The sequence below is a fragment of the Manduca sexta genome, chromosome 6 (assembly GCF_014839805.1).
Source record: "Manduca sexta isolate Smith_Timp_Sample1 chromosome 6, JHU_Msex_v1.0, whole genome shotgun sequence".
Taxonomy (NCBI): Eukaryota; Metazoa; Arthropoda; class Insecta; order Lepidoptera; family Sphingidae; genus Manduca; species Manduca sexta.
In genome coordinates, this window is record NC_051120.1 from 11946269 (window position 1) to 11966735 (window position 20467).

The 20467-nt window shown below is 35.0% G+C and overlaps 2 protein-coding genes across 5 annotated transcripts in view; one reads left to right on the top strand and one right to left on the bottom strand.

Annotated features, from left to right (window-relative positions):
- The window catches only part of LOC115444348 (dystrophin, isoforms A/C/F/G/H), a 530370-nt gene that overhangs the window by 229884 nt on the left and 280019 nt on the right, over positions 1-20467 (bottom strand). The window lies entirely within an intron of this gene.
- LOC115449876 lies at positions 1710-7199 on the top strand. Of its 3 annotated transcripts, none has more exons than XM_030177773.2 (5): positions 1710-1987; positions 2255-2380; positions 5173-5287; positions 6527-6684; positions 7009-7199. In XM_030177773.2, exons 1-5 carry the CDS (start codon positions 1957-1959, stop codon positions 7167-7169), a joined length of 591 nt encoding a protein of 196 aa, XP_030033633.1. In that variant the 5' UTR covers positions 1710-1956; the 3' UTR covers positions 7170-7199. The 3 variants fall into 3 exon arrangements, with proteins under 3 accessions (XP_030033633.1, XP_030033632.1, XP_030033634.1); XM_030177772.2 differs by having other exon boundaries at positions 1714-2040; XM_030177774.1 differs by lacking the exons at positions 1710-1987; positions 2255-2380 and adding an exon at positions 2381-2462.

Consider the following 20467-nt stretch of genomic DNA (forward strand, 5'->3'; position numbering starts at 1 on the left):
GATAATGACAAGATACTTGTTATCAAAGAACTCTTACATGAGAGAACATTGTATATAGAGGGATATCATTTTCAAACCGTTGAGAGATTCGATGTCTTTTAATTCATATCATAATTGGACGATAATATAGTTACTATCAAGGTGGCTTATTCGCTAATATGAGACAGAAATTCAGAACTTAGCTCTGAATAGTTCTCTCTCTCTCTCTTTCTTCTTAATCTCAGTAGGAATTTCGACATAATACGTATTGATACAGATTCTTCTCATCATCAGTACGAAGGTCTACCGCACCTGCACGCCATGCCCTCATGACATGCTGAAGAAGTTCAAGAATAAAGGGATCAAGTGGATCTGCGGTGGCTACCAGAGAGCTCGCCGGAGCTTCAAGAGCGAGTGCATGATGCGCTACAGGAACTGCCAGGATGGGACTTGTGAGTTTAACTATATTTGTTAATGTACTGTGGCTGGGTTGAGGTCAATACTTATAATTTTGATTTGCTGAGAAATAGGCAAAAATATTGCCAAATCAAATTCAAATGATTATAAGTAATTATGCCTAGTGATGGACAATTTCTCCTAGTAATGATTTTTATACTACACCATAACTATGCGATTAAATATAAACATAGACACGTGTTAGCATGTTACATATACACTCGTGTCTTTTGTCCCCGGAAGGATAGGCAGAGACGCAACTGGCGTACCCACTTTTCACCGAACGAATTCCGTTCCATGAGATAGGGACCGAGCCTATCGCCAAATCAAGTACAAATTCCAGACTCCACGCTGATACCGAGTAAAAAAAATCTAATATCACTGCCTGACACAGAGATCAAATCCTAGACCTCAGCACTACAGTTGTACCATAATACAAATACGCCACTAACTCAGTAATTTAAAGTATATAACATAAGGTAATTTTAAAAACGCAGAGAATTTTTAATCAATCCTCAAACGTTCTTTAACGCATTTTTTTTTTATTAATCCTCAACTGTTCCTCAACTGTTGTAGTATTTGTGAAGATTTATGACCATCGCTGCAAAAACGACACCTTCCACGGACGACACTGGTTCTACGTGTACAGAGCTTGATACAAATTAAACTAATTCAATAACAACAATTTGTTTCCATTGACTATAATGTTCCTTTGCAATTTTTTGTATGGTTGTATATTTTTTTCTGGTCTCCCTATGCAGGACAAGAGACTTTTTTTTTGTTTTTTCTCTTTGCCTTTAATTTTAGTATGGTTGGATTAAGTTTCAGATAGGGGTCCAAGACGCCTTTCCAAAAATTATGGTAATTACTATCCGATCGATAATTCTCTCGCTAGGATATGTTATTCCATTCATATTTTTGTTAACGATTGTAGAAAAGCGTCTTGACTATGGCCCTAATTCTCTCAGTACGTTGCGTAAGCGTCGATAAAGATTGAAACATCACCAATAATTTCATTAGAAAACACTGCCTACAGTTAAATTAATTTATTCCTTATTTCACGAGCCTATAAATGAACTGCTCTAAACTTTTTTTTTCTCTTTTCACTTTATCATGTACTGTAGTCTTTACCCTAAACTGATTGAAAAGAGCAACACCAGAGTTTCTTGCCCGTCCTTCTCTGGTGAAAACTGCTTTCCGAACTGGTGGTAGAGTTAATATTGACGGAATCTAAATAATGTATAACATTTTACAGATTCAAATAAATCATTTCATTTCATTTCACAGAGTGCTGAGCATAACATTTAAAATCATTAGATATTATAATCAAAAGTTTCCAGTTATTACTCTGGGACTTAAAATATGGAAAACGTAATAACAAACTATTGCGTGGCAATGCCTAGAGTTAATCTCTTATAGTAGAGGCCACTTGAAAAAACTCCAAGAAAATTGAAATATCCACATATAAAACCAATAAAATAAAATTGAAAGCGTTAACTGCTCAGTCGTAAATAATATGGAATGACTGAGTGCGAGGAATATCAACTGAAATGTTTGTATTTTTCAAGTTTTGCGCTGCAAATATTGTTGTTCTTTTAGCTATAGGTAACTTACTTTTCAAATATAATCAGCATTAAAAATATATTGATAGATAATAAAATCAAAATAAAACATTATTATGTCCTTCATTCCTAAATAGTAATTCTAGTTATATAATTGTATATTTTTTTGTAATATCGCCCCTATTCCCGAAGAGATAGGCAGAGGATATTAAAGAAAGTTTTAAAAAATATTGGAAAATGGTATTTAATGTTTTCAGTGGACTTGGTATCATCATTCCTAAACATATCGCGCCATAATGACGCAATAAATGGTATTAAAGTAAAAGATACAAGAAGAAAGCGAAAGAAGTCAGAATCCACATCTTCATCTGGAGGTGACCATGGTATGTGTTATCAATAAGATGAAATCTGGACAAAGTAATAATACATCAACATTTACAATATCAGCTGCGAAGTCTGCAATTGGTAAGCGATTTTAGACTGCAATACCTACAACATAGGTCGTAAATTACAACCGGTGAAATTTATTGGGTGTGATGCATTTAATAAAAGGCAAAGAAATCGATCCTATAGAGCACTATGTAGCAACATGTCCTTCAAGATTTGATCTAGTTCAATATCTTAAAATCTAGTTGGTACATATATCGGTGTACCTTTATTCCAAATGTTCTCAATAATTATGTTTATATTTTCAAATACAAGGATTTAATAATTATCTTAGCTAATGTTTAATATTTTTTTGGTGAAGAACAGGGCGAGGTCCGTATTGAATGGGTAACTTTCCCCGCTTCAGTAATGCGACCATAAATCGATGTTTAAAGTCAAACAACTAATGTTTCAACGTTATGTTAGCACTCAAGTGAAGCCATAAAGTTTAAGAGGCTTCCGGTAGGGCTTAGAAAATAGCAAAGATATAGGTCAGATTGGACAAAGAATGCCTGCTGTAGAAATACTAAATACTTTATTTATCTAGACTAAAATATTACATATAAACTAAAGCGCGTTCTATTTCTTGAACATTGAATTGAAATAAAAAAGCGGCGATAGCCTAGTTGGGTGTGGAACGGACTGCCGAGACGAATGTCTGAAGGTTCAAAACCCAAGGGCACACACCTCTGACTTTTCTAAAATCATGTGTGTATGCTTTGTGAATTATCGTTCGCTTTAACGGTGAAGGAAAATTTCGTGAGGAAACCTGCACACCTGAGAAGTACTCTATAGGAATTTCGAGGGTGTGTAAAGTCTACCAATCCGCACTAGGCCAGCGTGATGGACTAAGGCCTAATCCCTCTCAGTAGTAGAGGAGACCCGTGCCCAGCAGTGGGACAGGGCTGATGATGATGATGATAAATTGAAATACAGAAGGTATGAACTACTAGTTGTAGTCTGTCATATGTGAGAGTCTGTATGGTTAGATACCACCGCAATGTAGTCACTGTTGTGTTCCGGTTTGGAGAACATTGGAGCCAGTGTAACTACTGGACATAATAAGACTTAACATCTCATGTCTCAGGATGGTGAGTGTAGTGGAATACCAAACAATACTTTGTATTTCAAGGTGTTGGATGGTGTTTCTACTGTTTATGAGCGGTCGAATAGCTTACTATCAAGTGAAAGGCAAATTCGTCCCGTCATTCAAGCAGCAATAAAAAAAATACAAATGTTTATGAAATCTAAATCATGTTAAATGTGTGAATGAAAACCTTTCATAGAAAAGGCCCACGCTGGTGTATGCGAATAGAAAAGTAGTTTTTCCGGTTTTAGTAACTTTATTAAATGAAGCTAATGAAGGAGGAAGGAAACTAGGATCCTCGCTTACTATTCGTGGATGTTCATAAGAAGAGACGGAAAGCCATTTGTCTCTATGCCTACAGAATGTCGGCAAAACGTTATTAAGGATAACTAAATAGTAAAGTACTCAAAACAAATACTTATACCAAAAAAAGGAAAATATCGGTCAACTATAAATGAATCAAAGAATGCCAATATTTTTCTCAGAACTTTGGTCTTAACTCCTATTAAACTAATTAAATTATAGAATATAATTTATTGTACATTAAATATTAACGAAAATTCACAATTACGGCTAAAATACATTTTAACATAACTAGCGTATTATTGAATGTCTCTACATTTTTAAATTTTAATTCGTTCTTAGTGAACGTCTCGAATAATTATTTTATAAAACAAATTACCACTTACACAAAAAAAATATAGTTTATATAGCTGAAAAATCTAAGTTTTATAACACAATTAAACGACGGTATTATACGACGAAAAGTAGTCCTTACCGAACTAATTTTAAAGTTCATTTCTCTATCTTCGCAACTCCGTCAACTTATTATAAATATAGGGGTTCAATTATCAAAGTGGCTCGTTCAAAGCTTTGTGATGCTGGAATAACATCTCTTTAACTTTCCACTTCATATTTAAATAAAACATCTCCGGAATAAATAAAAAGATCAATTTGCCTCGATCGCTGTCAAAGAGGGTTATCGGTTCCATTGTTTGCGAACTAGGAATTATTTTAATCGCGAAAGAATACGAAATAATTAATAAGACAAAAGAATTGGAAGCACTCGGCGAATGAATTAACGTCTTAATGGACCGACTTTGTAAAAGTTATACAATTTGAGGACAAATTATAATATTTTAAATTTATTTTATACATATAGTATAGGATAATTTATGAAACTATAAATTCAGAAGAATCATAGACGTGCTGAAATGCTTTAAGGAAAGAAACAGAGGTTAGACTTTTCGGAAATCTAAATCACCATACGATAAAGTGTTTGTTTTATTGGACCTAGTCGTATTAATTTGATCGAACTGGCCTATTCTAAATGTAGACAATAATTATGTCTTCGCGTAGCCCTTTTACATCGATGACTTGCCGAAACCATATCCATAAAACTGTCTGTTCAGTCCACAATCCGCTTTCATGAGAACATAAAAAGATGATGAAAACAGAAGAATGTAGAGGCTGACAGGCGCGCACACATCATGCCTTTATCCCAGAAGGGATAGGCATAGGTGGAACTAAGTAACTAATTCTGTCCCATCTTGTGATAGGGAACGAGTTTATCACCATATCAGACAAAATTCAAAAAGTCTTTCCTGAGCACAAAATCCCAATATCATAGGGAGTGTAAATTAACATTAAAGTAAATTACAGATTCCTCTGGCGACTCGGCCGAGTCTCTCGGCTTGTCTATATCAAAATCTACTGGCTCTTCGGAAGAGAAGAAGAAAAAATTCACACCAAAGGAGAGCATCGAGAGGAGAGGATGGTAAGACCTTTTATAATTATACTAGATGTCGTCGGGCTCCTGAATGTATGAAATTAATTGGCCAGTATAAAAGTCCAGTTGTAGAATTATTTCGGGATAAAAAAAAGCTTATATGGTTATTATATAATAAGTAAGAATGGATAAGTCTCTTGGTATACTGAAGTTGCAGACTTCAAGGAGTCCGCCCCGTGACCGTAAAAGCTGCAAAGTCTTCGAAACGTCGAGAGAAAATAATAATAGAAATAACCGCGATAAAATCCGTAAATAGTTTTATATCAATGTCTAATATTTGCGTTATCATTAGGATAATAATTTACATAATAATATGAGAAACCATGTCCAGAAAAAACTCATTTCGTTCTCATCAACCTACAATTGTCCACTGCTGAACATAGGCCTCCCCTAGAGCTCGCCACGTTGCTCGGTCCTCCGCTATCCTCGTCCAGCGTCCATCGGCGATCCTGCGAATGTCGTCGGACCAGTGCAGCGGGTCGGAGGTCGTCCTACGCTACACTTACCGAGACGCGGCCTCCACTCTAGGACTCGTCATTTCGTTCAGGAAAGATAAAATTTGTAGGACTTTATTCAGAAAAAAATCCTTAAGGCTGATGGTTTTCAGTAGTCATACTATTTATACAAAAGCTGGGAAAACTCATCTCTCAAAGGTACGAAAATATAGACGTTGTAACTGATAACTCTATGATGAAATATTCTCAAAGTTATCTAAAAAATTAACATAAATTTGAATAACAAACGTATCTGAAAGGCGTTATTGATAGCGAGCGAGCAGACGCCCGCGGAGTCTTGAGAGGGTGAAAGTAAATATGGTGATAGTGAGGGTACATATCATATTTTTTAGGCGGTTGGTTGTTGATAAATAGGTAGGTAAGTAGGTAAACGGTCTCTGGTATGCAAGAATTCATTTAATTGTAAGTACGAAGGTTGGTGTGTTCTGTACCTGAATCGTTGCAATACTTATTTGCCCAAGCTACCAATGTTTTACAAAATTTATTGCACAATCCTCCTTCAAGATCAATCTTATTGGTAAGTCAATAAGAAAAGATTGTTAGCAAATGAGCGTACATATACATGAGAGATATGCGATTTCAAATAGGTACTGCATTAATTTACTAAATAAAGTAACATCAACTGGACAGTGTTGACTGGTTCCCGTGGCTCTCAGTCAGTCATTCACTAATCTTTATCATTCATTCGCTCACATCATTTTGTATTTGGAAGGAGACGATGGCACCGCAAATGCACCCCATGCCCCGACGACATGTGGAAGAAGTGGCGAGATCCCAGCATCAAGTGGATCTGTGGTGCGTACCAGCGAGCCAGGAGATCGTTCAAAAGCCTCTGCATGATGCACTACAGGAACTGCCAGGATGGGACAAGTGAGGATTTATTTTTCATAATCAATATTGAATGGGTAATTTTAAAGGAAGTGAATCACCTGTTATTTAGTAATCTCCACCACTCATAAGAACTCAAAATTCTAGAAGATTTGTAGATCTATTACCGTCCTTAAAGGAAGAAATAAGGATTAATTTACGATAGTTTTATATGAAATATTTTAACATTTAAATTCATGATGACAGATAATCTACAGATCTACAAGTTTTAAATACTTATATATTTTGATCAACAAAAGGCTTCATTCTTTGAAAACCAATAGAATGAACCTTACATTCTATATAGTTAAAAAACATCTCTTTTAGTGTTTGTGAAGATCCACGACCATCGCTGTAAAAACGATTCGACGTCGACCAAACGGTTCGGAACGCACTTCTTCTACGAGTACAAGGTAGTGCTGTCACATGAATCCACAGATACCGCCTCTTCTACTTCTGAAGAACACGTACATACCAGTGACTACTGATTTTACTGCGAATAAAGGTATAAAAACGTTGTCAGTGTGCAAATTCTTGCCAAAAGTTCTTTAACGTAGAAACTATTCACAGAATATTTCCCTTATGACATAATGCTAATAAGTAATGAATAATAAAATCCACGTAAAATGTGAAATTACCCCAGATGAGATTGTGAGATCTTTGTAAGTTAAACATTTAAATAAAACCGTATCAAAATCGCTCCATTCGTTAGGAAGCTTCAATGCCACAGATAGACACGCGCACCTTAAACTTATAACACCTACTCTCGCCAAGGATTAATGAACCAATATTTTCAGGAGATACCTATCAAAAAGCAATCTCATAAACCATTATATAAAGAAACAAAACTATTACTCACCCAGACGTATAAAATTACCCCAATCTCCGTACACGCAACTCAATTAATCCTCACAAACCGATCTAGGCAAAAACATGATGGATACAAACACATCAGGCGTCCATGTCTACACTAAGACAATGACACACTCATAAATCAAATGCTATTATCTCCCATATCATAATTCAGGCAACGTCACGCGTTCATTAATCGTTTTGCTCTGTAATTTGTCAGACGTACAGACTGACTGAAGAACATGCTGAGTGCACTATCACTAACTGTGTGCGGTGTGAATCTTATTGTGTTTGGAATAAAGTTGATTTCGCTTTGCGCAGGATGTGTCGTCCTGGCGTCGCCTAAAGCATTTTAATGCACAGGGATTGAAAGGTGTTAAAGGCATTTCTGAAATGATGTTGTGTAGTGCTTGCATTAGTGGGAATGTACCTTATTCTCTGAATTTATAACGTTTTTAATGTCATATTGTGTGGTAATGGTAATGTCGCATCCATACCATAATGGTTAAATTAATGTTAAATTGTTACTAAAATTATAGTGGGTATTATATTATTTGAATTCATAAGCATATATTAATGGAACATTGTCATATTAATTCATTTTATATGCTATAATTAGTCAATATACGAAAACCAAACATGGTCTTTATTTTACTCGTTTTTGGTGGAAAATATGATATTTATAACAACAAAAATCTACTTTACACTAGCACTATCATAACCGAGATAAAAATCAGGCATTTCTCTAACAAAAATACCTTCACATATTCCCATATATAGCTGATATAAAAGCTGTAAAATACATTGTTCGTTTACCCCTCTCGGGGCCAAAATATCCCATTTAAAGCAAAAACAAATATATAATTATCATAAAACTTGACATAAATTACATGTTTGTCTTATAAAAATACTTTCACCTTCCATTCATTTGGCAACATTTACCTGCTCGGGTTACAAGGCGACCATTTGCATAATGTATCGTTTAAGTCCCTTGCTACAAAAGATCACAGGGCCCCTTCCTTCCACTCAAACGTATCCATAAATTAAAACGCCTATAGGGTAAATTGTTACAATTTACCGTAAAATTGTTATTTACATATTTTTCCATTAGGGTTTCATAATAATGTGAAGTCATGGGGTAGTTTGGGTTAAATAATCACACATTATGCATGTATATTGCATATCGTATATTGTATATTATGCATTAGTATGCGGCGATAGCCTAGTTGGGTGTGGAACGGACTGCCGAGACGAATGTCCGCAGGTTCAAATCCCAAGGGCACACACCTCTGACTTTTCTAAAATCATGTGTGTATTCTTTGTGAATTATCGTTCGCTTTAACGGTGAAGGAAAACATCGTGAGGAAACCTGCACATCTGAGAGGTTCTCTATAGGAATTTCGAAGGTGAGTGAAGTCTACCAATCCGCACTAGGCCAACGTGGTGGACTAAGGCCTAATCCCTCTGAGTAGTAGAGGAGGCCCGTGCTCAGCAGTGGGCAAGTATATAATACAGGGCTGATATTATTATTATTATAATCACACATTAATTCGGCGTTATTTAGTTACCTGATACTATAACAATTCACTTAAATAAAGGACTAATTGCAACTGATATAAAGGACATTTTGGCGAGTGTTAATCTAAGTTTACAATAATTATAAAGCAAGGCGCAAGAACCGTGAAACATTGTTGGGGTAACTGAGGTGCCCGCATTGTAGCAAATATTTGTGTTAATTTCGACCTCGCGCTTTGTACTCACGTTGTATACACTTATGTAAGAGTTCTTACTTTGAGAACAGTTCTATATACATAATTAAGGTATGTGTGGGTTTTGTTACATTCGTGCTAAGTGTATTTGATATAATCTTTCACACTCTACTATCACTATTTGATGTGGGTGTGTAGATAAATTAAATTTTAAGAGAAATTGTATAAGTCAATTACAGGATTTCTAGGTTGGTAGAACTTTGCTGTAAAATTGGACTTCAGCGTAATATTTCTCTTCCAGTATTCGATGCTACTTTATAATTTATTAATAATTAATAATATTTTTTACTACTTGATTCACAAGTAAAATAGTTTTTCTGAGTTATTTAAGTTTACTAATTCACTTATATTCAATATAAATACATATACGAGCAAAAAGTAGTAGCTATACATAAATCTTTTCACAAATTATTCAGTCCAGGTTATTGAAAAAGGATGTGATACATAAAAAATAAATTCGAGAGGAAAAAATCCGATGACGCGGAATTATAGGATCGTACCGCCTTGCAACCTTACCTTTTCAAGCCTCATTGAAATAACAAAAAATTGACGAAGCTTTACCCTTTATTTTCGGGACAGGGAAAAATTCATTCCGAATATGACGAGTGCGATATTCAATAAAATATAGAACGCACGTAAAATGGGACGATACTGTTCGTTAAATTTATTTTGTGGCGCAGCGATTTTCGATATGATTATGGGGTAAAAAATCACGGTGACGTTTATGCTATGAAAGATTTCAGTACTGTTTCTTTTTTATCCTTGTTGGGAACTATATTTGTACGTGAATATTGTATCTTATTTTATAAGTATTTAGAAAATTAACTACAGAAATTAGTTTCGTAGAATTATTAGGTGCACAACTAATGTTTGACTGCAAAATCATAAGTTTGAGTGCAATATCTATAACGATTTTATGTATAAATAATTGCTTTATAATAACATATTTACTATAAACGTTAAAAAACAAAAGTAATTTGAAGTAAAGTTAATCTAAAAATTGTAATTCTTATTAAATAGCCTTACTACACATAATGCCGACATGCCTACCGAATTGGGGTACAATAAATCTCTACCCCTAAAGAAGAAAAAGTGACATACTATATTTATTGTTTAATTAAAATCACGTATATTCTAGTAAACATTAACAACCACACGCTTTTATAATGCCAGAATTCTTAATCAACACAGGTTATTTAATTTAGGACACGTAATCAAGCGTCGCGCCTGTGGGTACAGTCGGTGTGACCGCGCCGGCCAATCATCCGTCCTCCCCGGAGGGTGCACGGTCCACTCAATTACCTCCCGCCGTCAATGGCTGTAAACACAGAATATAAGGCACGACTCCTTGATACACAGATACTACTGGGACTGATGCGAAAACGTTGTTTTTCTTTCATTACAATACTGATGGTTTAGGCTGATTGTACGTATTTTTTTATGAATTTGGTTTTGGTGGATAGACGACGTGATAAATGTCACAGGAAGTCGCTGAATATCTTTGGCAAGATAAAAAATAAAAAAAAATAAAAATGCTTTATTCATCACGTAGGCGAACATAGTTGCACTTATGATAAGTCAAGGTACATGAGAATATTCAATTATTACTTAATTAGATTAGCTTATATAAACAAAGACAATAAAATAAATGAAAAATATACTTAGTAAACAAAGAAGCCAGCTCGGGCTGGCAGGGAAGAAGAAATAAAATTATGTATGTATGTATTTTTAAATAAGCAATAAGGGAGAAACGCGTCGCGATCCTCACCGGTGAGGACAATAAAAGCCCTAACCTAGCTAACCTACCAGCCTTTCACTAACTACCTAAGCGATGACTACCCGAAGAAGAAAGGCAGAAAGAAACTCCGGGCTTTATTTTTTGTCATCAATTGTCTATTCATTTATAATATTGTTATTAAATATATATATATATTTTTAATAAGTCTTTTCTATACAAAGTCTGATTAATTATATAAGCTAATACACGCACATCACCGTAAAATTGCGGAGAAAATCCACATAAAAGTATTTAGCAATAACTAAAACTAACGAAAAAAACAATAATACTAAAAAATTATAAAAACTATGAAACAGTCAGTGTACAGCGTGCATACGCCTACATTTACAAACATAATATTTTCATTTCATATTTTGTCGCAGATCTTGGTCAATATAATTAAGATTATAAATTTTAAGGCTGGTGCAACAAAATGATCGGTCGGTCGTCTATTATACATTGATAATTCAATGAGTCAATATAAAATAAAATATGTCACATAAATTTAAAACTGTTACCCAGTATAATGTCAAAATTGTAGAAAGGTACACATGAGACGTTTATTTCTCCGCTGATTCCTCCGGGATTCCTCCGCTGGTTTTCGTCGGCGACGGACGTGTGTGACCTTTTGTGCAGTCGAAACCTTTTGTTTTGTTCTGCTGTGTCTTATTGGTGAAGCATCGAAGTCTCAATTCCTTGTCACTCACGCGGGGTTTATATTTGTGGACCCCGCCCACTGGGAGTGTCTAGAGCAGGACAACTAATTTATGTGAGTCGCTTCAATAATTATAATTTCTCTTATGGAAATATCAAATATCAAATAAATTATAATTTGTTGGAATTCGGAAGCGTGATTTGAACCGCCGCCGCCTGCGCCGTGGCCCTGTCGGTGGAGCTGGCGCTAAGAATATCTGCTTCGCGCGTAACAAAATAGCGACCTACATTCATTAGAGCGATTCATACGATACTGCATATTTCTTGCCAATTCATATACAAATAAAATGCCGCGTGTTCAACGATCTCCTCAACAGTCAGGAAACATAAGTGAGACTCACTCGGAACCTAATGCGGCTTCTATTCAAAAGAGTGAAAGTGCAACGGATCGACCGAATCCGAGTTCTAGAGCAAAACGTCTTCGGCGTGAAGAACCATACTTGCTATCAAATGAAATTGAACAGCTAAAAGAAATGTTAGTTTCATGGAAAAACGAGCAAACGGCTGTTCTGGTTGACCACTCAAAAACCTTAAAAACAATCATGGCTGATATGGCTGATTTGAAAACACAATCTCTTCAAATTCAAAAGACAAACTCAGAAATTGAAAAGTCTATAGAATTCTTTAATACAAAATTTGAAGATGTACAGCATCGAATAGACGAACTAGAAAGGGAGCGAGCCTTTTACAAAAAAGCCCTTGAAAATCTAGAATTTAAACTGCAAGACATGGAACTTCGGTCACGTTCGGCAAGCATTGAAATCAGGAATATACCGTTTAAGGAAAAAGAATCTACAGAGGACCTATCACAAATTATAGTACAAATTGGATTGAAACTGCAAATTGACCTACAACCAAATGCTATAAGGGACATATATAGGCTTCCAGGAAAACCAAATACGAACAGGCCAATAATCGCAGAATTTTTATCAGTTCCAGTAAAAAACAACTTTCTCTCTTCTGTACGGTTTTATAATAAAAATCGCGTCAAAGAAGAGAAGTTAAATTCCACACAAATTGGTCTCAAGTGTGAAAACCGACCGATATATGTAAGTGAGCATTTACTGCCATCTGTCAAGAAATTGTACTACGTCGCACGTGAATTTGCTAAGCTACATGATTATAAATTTTGCTGGTGTACAAATAACAAAATATTTTTGCGCAAGACTGAAGGTGAGAAACAGATTCATATTTTTTCGGAAAACTGTCTAACTCGCCTCACAAATCCTAAATGACTATTTTTCTTATCGTACAACACTGTTCTCTACCCGCTAACTTGCTTTTCATTCGATATTATATACATAAAATTAACATTAATTTATTGTAACTATGGAATTCACTATATTTCAGATTTCACAAGTATCAGCCACAAAGAAACTCATATGCTTAATCAAACACAATCTACTTCACTTACCCTGATGCTGTCAATCAAAGCCTCAAACACACCTCACACATACTCCATAACCAAATTCACAATTCGTAAAATGCACCACATACATTTAAAAATGTCACACACATCACACAAACAAGCATGGAGAAGATATTTAAAATTACCACTAATTGCAACATTTCAATTCTCAGTGTATCCATTTAACGTAAATTATTATATAAACTTATAAAATGGCTAATAATACGTTAGAAAATCTTGGATTAGACCTAGATGCTATTCAAGTATCCAAGTCATATAAAATCTCGTTAAACGAAAGTCATAGGTTTATAACTAAAGACCAAAAACAATTATCAGCACTGCACCTAAATATTCGAAGCATTAACAAAAATTTCGACAATCTTGTAGTATTTTTACAGGCATTAAAAACAGAATGTGACATCATAATACTAACAGAATGTTGGCTACATAATTTACCTGTAATTCCCAAATTAAATGGCTACAATGAGCATTTTACCAAAAATAACCTTAACCAAAACGACGGTATAGTTATCTACACAAAATCTTCATTACAGTGCTCAATTTCAGAACCTAAAATATTTGATGCAAGTTCCTTGCTATGTAAAGTCGAAAGTAACGTAGCTATCTTGGCCATTTATAGATCCCCATCACATAGACATATTGACAACTTTAAAAGAGCCTCGATAACACTCTACGATCTCTTTCAAAAATAGAACATCTTGCCTTAGTTGGTGATATCAACATTGATATCAAATCAAATAACAATGACAAACATTCTTACGAATACCTTACATTCACAGCTTCTCATGGGCTTCTACCAGCCCACAGGTATCCTACAAGGTTAAACAACTGCCTCGACCATGTGCTTTTAAGAACCAAACAGTCAGCAACCACTATAGTTATAGATACACATATCACTGACCATCTACCTGTAATATTCTATCTTAATTTAAATAGCCATAAACACAAATTAGCATGTAACGTCAAAGCAATGGATATAACCAGTATTCAAAGAGACATCGAAAACTCAGACTTTACACCGGTACTTCTAGCCAATGACGCTAATGTAGCAACAAACATTCTGATATCTTTGCTCAAAAACATAATAGCCAAACACACACGTGTCTTAAAAGTCTCAAGAAAAATCGAAACATAAAACCATGGATAACCCCAGGTTTGTTGAGATGTATACGTAATAGAGACAAAATGCATCAGAAGCTAAGATTACAAAAAGATAATTCTGTTTTAAAAATAACATACACTAGGTATCGTAATTTTTGTAATTCTCTATTGCGTAAGCTTAGGACTAACTACGAGAAATCAGAATTTCTGAAACGAAAAAATGATCCTAAGGCGACCTGGGACTTCATAAAACTTATAACCCATACCAAGCAAGTTCCTTCACCACCTATAGAACTTTTAAACATTGATGCATGCCAACATAAATCAGCAAACTTTGTTAATGATTTCTTTGTAAGTGTAGGAAACAAATTAGCCACTAAAATATTGCAACACTGCACACCTTTAACAACCACCCCGAGCATAACTTCACTTTGCCGTTCTATATGTATTTTGGAAACAGATAATACTGAAGTAGAGCAAATCATAGGAAGCCTAAAATCAGACTCCGCAGTTGGGATTGACGGTATCTCTACTAAGATTTTGAAATTAGCTTCCAAGACTTTAGCCCCATTTATCACACACGTCTGTAACCTTACGATTTCCACAGGCGTCTTTCCCGATGCACTCAAAATAGCTTTAGTTCATCCTATACACAAAGCGGGTGACAGGGACAGTGTCAACAACTACAGACCAATATCGGTTTTACCATCGTTGTCTAAAATTCTGGAAAAGATCCTAAACAGCCGTTTACTTAGTTTTATTCGATCCAATAACGTAATATCTAAAAACCAGTTCGGTTTCAGGGCCGGTATTGCTACAGAGGATGCCGTTCTTGCCTTGTCCGAAAAATTGGCCAAACTTATGGATAATAAACAGAAGTGTCTTGGAATTTTCTTAGACTTAACTAAAGCCTTTGACACTGTCTCTATCCCTATCCTTTTATCCAAAATGGAGCGTATTGGTATACGTGGTATTGCGCTCGACATCTTTTCGAGCTATCTTAGGAATAGGTATCAACATATTAAACTAGGCGAGGTTATAAGCAATAGAGCCAAAATTGGATATGGAGTTCCGCAGGGGAGTATTTTGGGACCGACTTTATTCCTTCTCTACATAAACGATCTTTGCTGCTTGTCCATCCCAAACTCCACGGTATTTACCTATGCTGATGACACAGCTCTCCTAATACATGGTAAAAACTGGAGAGAAACGCAATGCTTTGCTCAGGCAGCAATGGATACGGTGGCAGTATGGCTAACAAACAATCTTCTAACATTAAATATAGATAAAACTAAGATAATTCCATTCTACATAAGTAGTCAATCTCAACCAACCATCCCTATTACAATTAAAGTTCACACGTGTCCTGGTCGCATTCAACACCCCACTTGTTCTTGTACTTCATTATCAATGACGTCGCATATAAAATATTTAGGAATACTAATTGATAAGCATTTAAATTGGCATGCTCATATAGAGAGCCTAGTGAGTAGAGTCCGGAAGCTCATGTACATTTTTAGAAAACTGCGTTTTTCGGCTGACACAGAGACACTTTTGTCAATATACTACGCACTATGTCAATCTCTCTTAGTGTATTGCTTGCCGGCATGGGGTGGTGCCCGTAAGACTTATTTACTCAAAATAGAGAGAGCACAAAGGGCCGTCCTTAAAGTTATGCTGTGTAAGCCGTACACTTACCCGACTGCAGAACTTTACAATAACTGTAAAGTCCTATCGGTGAGAAAATTGTTTGTGCTTCAATGTATACTAAGAAAACACCGTGAACCATTAGTAAGATCCGAAAAACGTCGAGCCGATATTGTATTCCCTCCTATTATACATCAAACCAACTTCATGAAAAACCAGTTCTACTACCTAAGCTCTAAACTGTATAATAAAATAAATAAAATTCTCTCAATTCACAAACTTAACAAATACCAAACTAAAAACAAAGTACAGCCATGGCTTATGGAACAAACAAATGATGCTATAGAAAATCTCTTCTCTTCTCCTTGAAATTACAATATATCACACCACATACACACACACACACACACACACACACACACACACACAATACACACACAGAGACACATACACCACAGTTTAAGAATTCCATAGCAGTTTAAATAGCTTGATACATGTAAAATAATCCTTACCTATTAATGTTATTCATATAGATATTAATCCCAAATTGTGTCATTTACCTAAGCCAATGTTATACTTGTGGAGGAACACTGTCACCCGAAATACAGGTTAACCTAGTTTGGGTGTCAGGGGACCAAAACTTTACTATGTAAAAATATTTTTTGGGAAATAAATAAATAAATAATAAAAATAATAATAATAAATAATGTAGTTAATTTATAATATTGGCGTTAACATAGGGTTGGACAGGGTGTGCAGGACTGTTTTTCCAAACCGTCTGATCATCGAGGTAATCCTTTACATTATAATACCCCTTTGACATTAATTCGCGCTTAACATGACACTTAAATTTGTAGCCGGGCAGATTGGTTATTTCAAGAGGGATTTTATTATAGAATTTGATACAATTCGCTAGATAAGATTTATTTGTTTTACAGAGCCGGAAATTTGGAACAACTAGTTTATTCTTATTTCTAGTGTTCAAACAGTGCAAGTCACTGTTTTTCATAAAAGTACCTAGGTTCTTACGGACATACATAATATTTTGAAAAATGTATTCAGCTGGCAAAGTCAGTATATTCACCTCCTTAAACAGTTCTCTAAGGGAATCGCGAGACCGAAGGTTATAAATTGCACGAATCGCTCTTTTCTGTAAAATAAAATGGTCTGCAGATCTACTGCAGTACCCCACAGAAGAATGCAATAAGACATAATGCTGTGGAAGTAAGCGAAATATACTAACCTTGCCGTAGCCACATCAGTTAAATATCTGATCTTCCTAATAGCAAAGACTGCAGAACTCAATTTACTCGAAATTCTTTGAATGTGGGGTCCCCATTGTAATTTCCTATCGATAGAAACCCCAAGGAAGACTGTAGAGGGTACTAATTCTAGTTTATTCCCGTCTAAATCAATATCAGTTCCATTAATCTTGTTCAGTAACGAGAATCGAACACATTTAGTTTTTGCTGCATTTAATAGAAGATTATTGGCAGAAAACCAGTCAGAAATCAATTTAAATACTTTATTTGGCTCTACAAAATTTCCTTCCCTTCTATTTAGTTTAAATATTAGTGAAGTGTCGTCAGCGAATAATACAACTTCAGCCATTTTGTTAATAATGTACGGTAGATCATTAATATAAACTAAAACAGAAATGGTCCCAAATTGAACCCCTGGGGGACCCCAATCCCAACTGTGGACCCTGCAGAGGAAACGTTGTTGATAAAAACTTTTTGTTTCCGACCCGATAAATATGAAGATATTAGTTTAAGCCCCACTCCCCTGATGCCGTAATAGTGGAGCTTTAAAATGAGGGTTCCATGATCAACGCAATCGAACGCCTTGGAAAGATCACAAAATACCCCTAAAGCATCCTGCGATCCCTCCCAGGCATCCAACACAGCTTTAACTAATGCACGTCCTGCATCTTGCGTGGACCTACCCTTTGTAAAACCGAATTGCCTGTCATGTAGAATCTCATTTTTATTAAAGAACACCAGCATTTGATTAAGCATTAACTTTTCGAATATTTTACTTAAAGCTGGTAAAATAGAAATAGGCCTATAATTGGAGGGGTGTTGGAGCAACCAGTTTTAAAATTGGTACTACTTTACTTATCTTCATAAGATCAGGGAATATGCCGTCTCTTATGCAGCAATTAAAAATATCAGAAAGGATTGGGGCGATGCTAACTATCACTGACTGCAACGCTTTAACAGACAAACCCCAAAGATCTTCAGTACTCTTCATGTTTAAGCTCCTGAATACTTTTATAACATCATAATGAGTAACACATTCAAATTCGAAATTTGGAATTGATAAATCTAAATATTGTTTTAAGAATGACTCAGCTGCCTCTGGTGAGGATGGCAGACATTTTGTCGTCTCAAATGGTATGTTATTGAAAAACTTTTCGAAGTAATTAGCCACAGAATTATTGTCTGAAACTAGTTCAAGGTCTATGTTCAATGTTAAACATCCTGTGGGTAATGAGGATGATGTATCTGGCTCTACTGGAGAAGGACTATTAAGAAAAACTAGCTTTAGGTGCTAATTTTGTTATAAAATTTTGTAATTAGAAATTGCGGTCCAGTTTATATCTCTTAAGAGAATAATAAATTTATATCCATTTGGATAATCACGCGGAGAGGATCAGCTTAAGGAAATTTAAAAAATAATTGTCCCACTCACAATGATTGGGTGAACCTAATTGTGTATTCCTTATTAAATAATAATAAAATAAAAAATCCTCCAGAAAGGTAATTGCCGAATGTGGGTGACAAACTCCCAACCTATGCATTTATCATCAACCGATATAAAGATTTGACAATATATTTTGCAACAATTTTAATGTCTGTTGTGTGCAAACTCGCGGACATGAGCTTTCAAGATAAAAATACTTTATATCGTTGTCTTTTATTAACACAATAATAATAACCGACTTAAATATCACGTTATCCATATAAGTATCATACCGTTAAAATACGTTTTCAAAACAGCCAAAGTCTTACGAAATCTTTGAAAGTTGTATAAAAGCTTATCTCAAAGCGGAAAGGAACTTAAAACAACTACCCGACCACCAACTTCCAACTTGTTACAATTCATTCATGCGGTATCAGATTTAGAAGTAACCTTAAAGATCATGATTATTGCATACATTATGTAAATACATATTATACATGAACTAAAAATCACTTTTATGATAATATGTAATAATAAAAAATGCTCGTATATATTAAATCAAATATTATGGTACTTCTGTAAACACCATGACTTTTTATTATTTTTTATTAGTACGAGAAGGATGGGATAATTTTATAATTTAAAAACCATTAATGACTAATAAATAAAGTAAAGATAAATACGCAACTAGGTATTGTGAGACAGAGTCTCTCGCATTTCTTCATACTTCACTCAAATGACTGGTGGTAAATCAGACTGTGTGTGACTTTTAATTCCTTACTTATGTTCTTTTTTATCTTATGTTTTGTATGCAGATAAAGTCATCCTTGTCTTCATAGAACATGCTTCAGATATTTTTCGAGTAATAACACTTTTAACTACGTTGAAATAACGTACAATGTCCAATAAATTTAGCAAAGATCAAACTCATCTCTAGTTCGCAGAAGTATTATTTAAACAGATCGTCAATACTCGGATGTACAAAGATTTCTCCCCGAGCATTACTATGCGAAACATTCGTATATCAGCGCATACCCTCGGAATAGTAATGCAAAACGTGTATGCAATTTTAATATCATTTCAATCTATGAATACTGCATGTTCGAAATTAATTTTCATTGTACTTTTTGCTATGTCGATAAAATGGTCATAGTTTCTATCAAATTCAATATTTTTAATTATACAAATAATGAATTTTACTTATCGGGGTAATTAAGCACAATAGATAAGAAAATTAGGATTTCTTGTAAGCAGGGCTTTTGTAAAAAAATAACATTATTTTATAATACAACTATTTGTGTTAACAAAAATTTAAATTATTTAAATGCAGAATTCATTATTGATAGATAAATGCATTATAATGTCCAAATAAATTATAATTTTCCAACTGTAAATTTACCCCAATAGGTAAAACTCTACACGTCAGTTACCCCATCCCTTTTCAAACTAAGTAAACACGGACACATCAAGAAACATAGGGGATTGAGTGAACTGTCAAATTGTCTCACATAGTAGCGGACGGTTGTTCAATATGGTGCAATAATCCCGAGCCGTGTCAGCGCCACTGGGCCGAATGCTAGTACCGACATATTGCGATCAAAACTATGGGATTGTAGACGTCTCAGGGATTTGAACGGAACGTGTACTGGGATTTGCTGAAGATTTGCGAATATGATGACAATTTACCCCTTTATGGGGTAAGACAACGATGCTTAAATCTGTTAGGTTTTTAAAGTCTACTAAAATGGGACATAATATTTTTTATACGGACGTGAGTTCACTGCAAGTGATGGTAAGTGGAACGGCGTCTTG

What these genes read in the sequence shown, in the direction of transcription:
- LOC115449876 (XM_030177772.2), top strand. Translation starts at nt 1,986, where the DNA reads ATGTTTGTATTTTTCAAGTTTTGCGCTGCAAATATTGTTGTTCTTTTA. An exon ending in TGTTGTTCTTTTAGCTATAG is followed by an intron (nt 2,041 to 2,254) that starts GTAACTTACTTT and finishes TAATGTTTTCAG; the next exon opens with TGGACTTGGTATCATCATTC. An exon ending in GAACTGCCAGGATGGGACAA is followed by an intron (nt 6,685 to 7,008) that starts GTGAGGATTTAT and finishes CATCTCTTTTAG; the next exon opens with TGTTTGTGAAGATCCACGAC.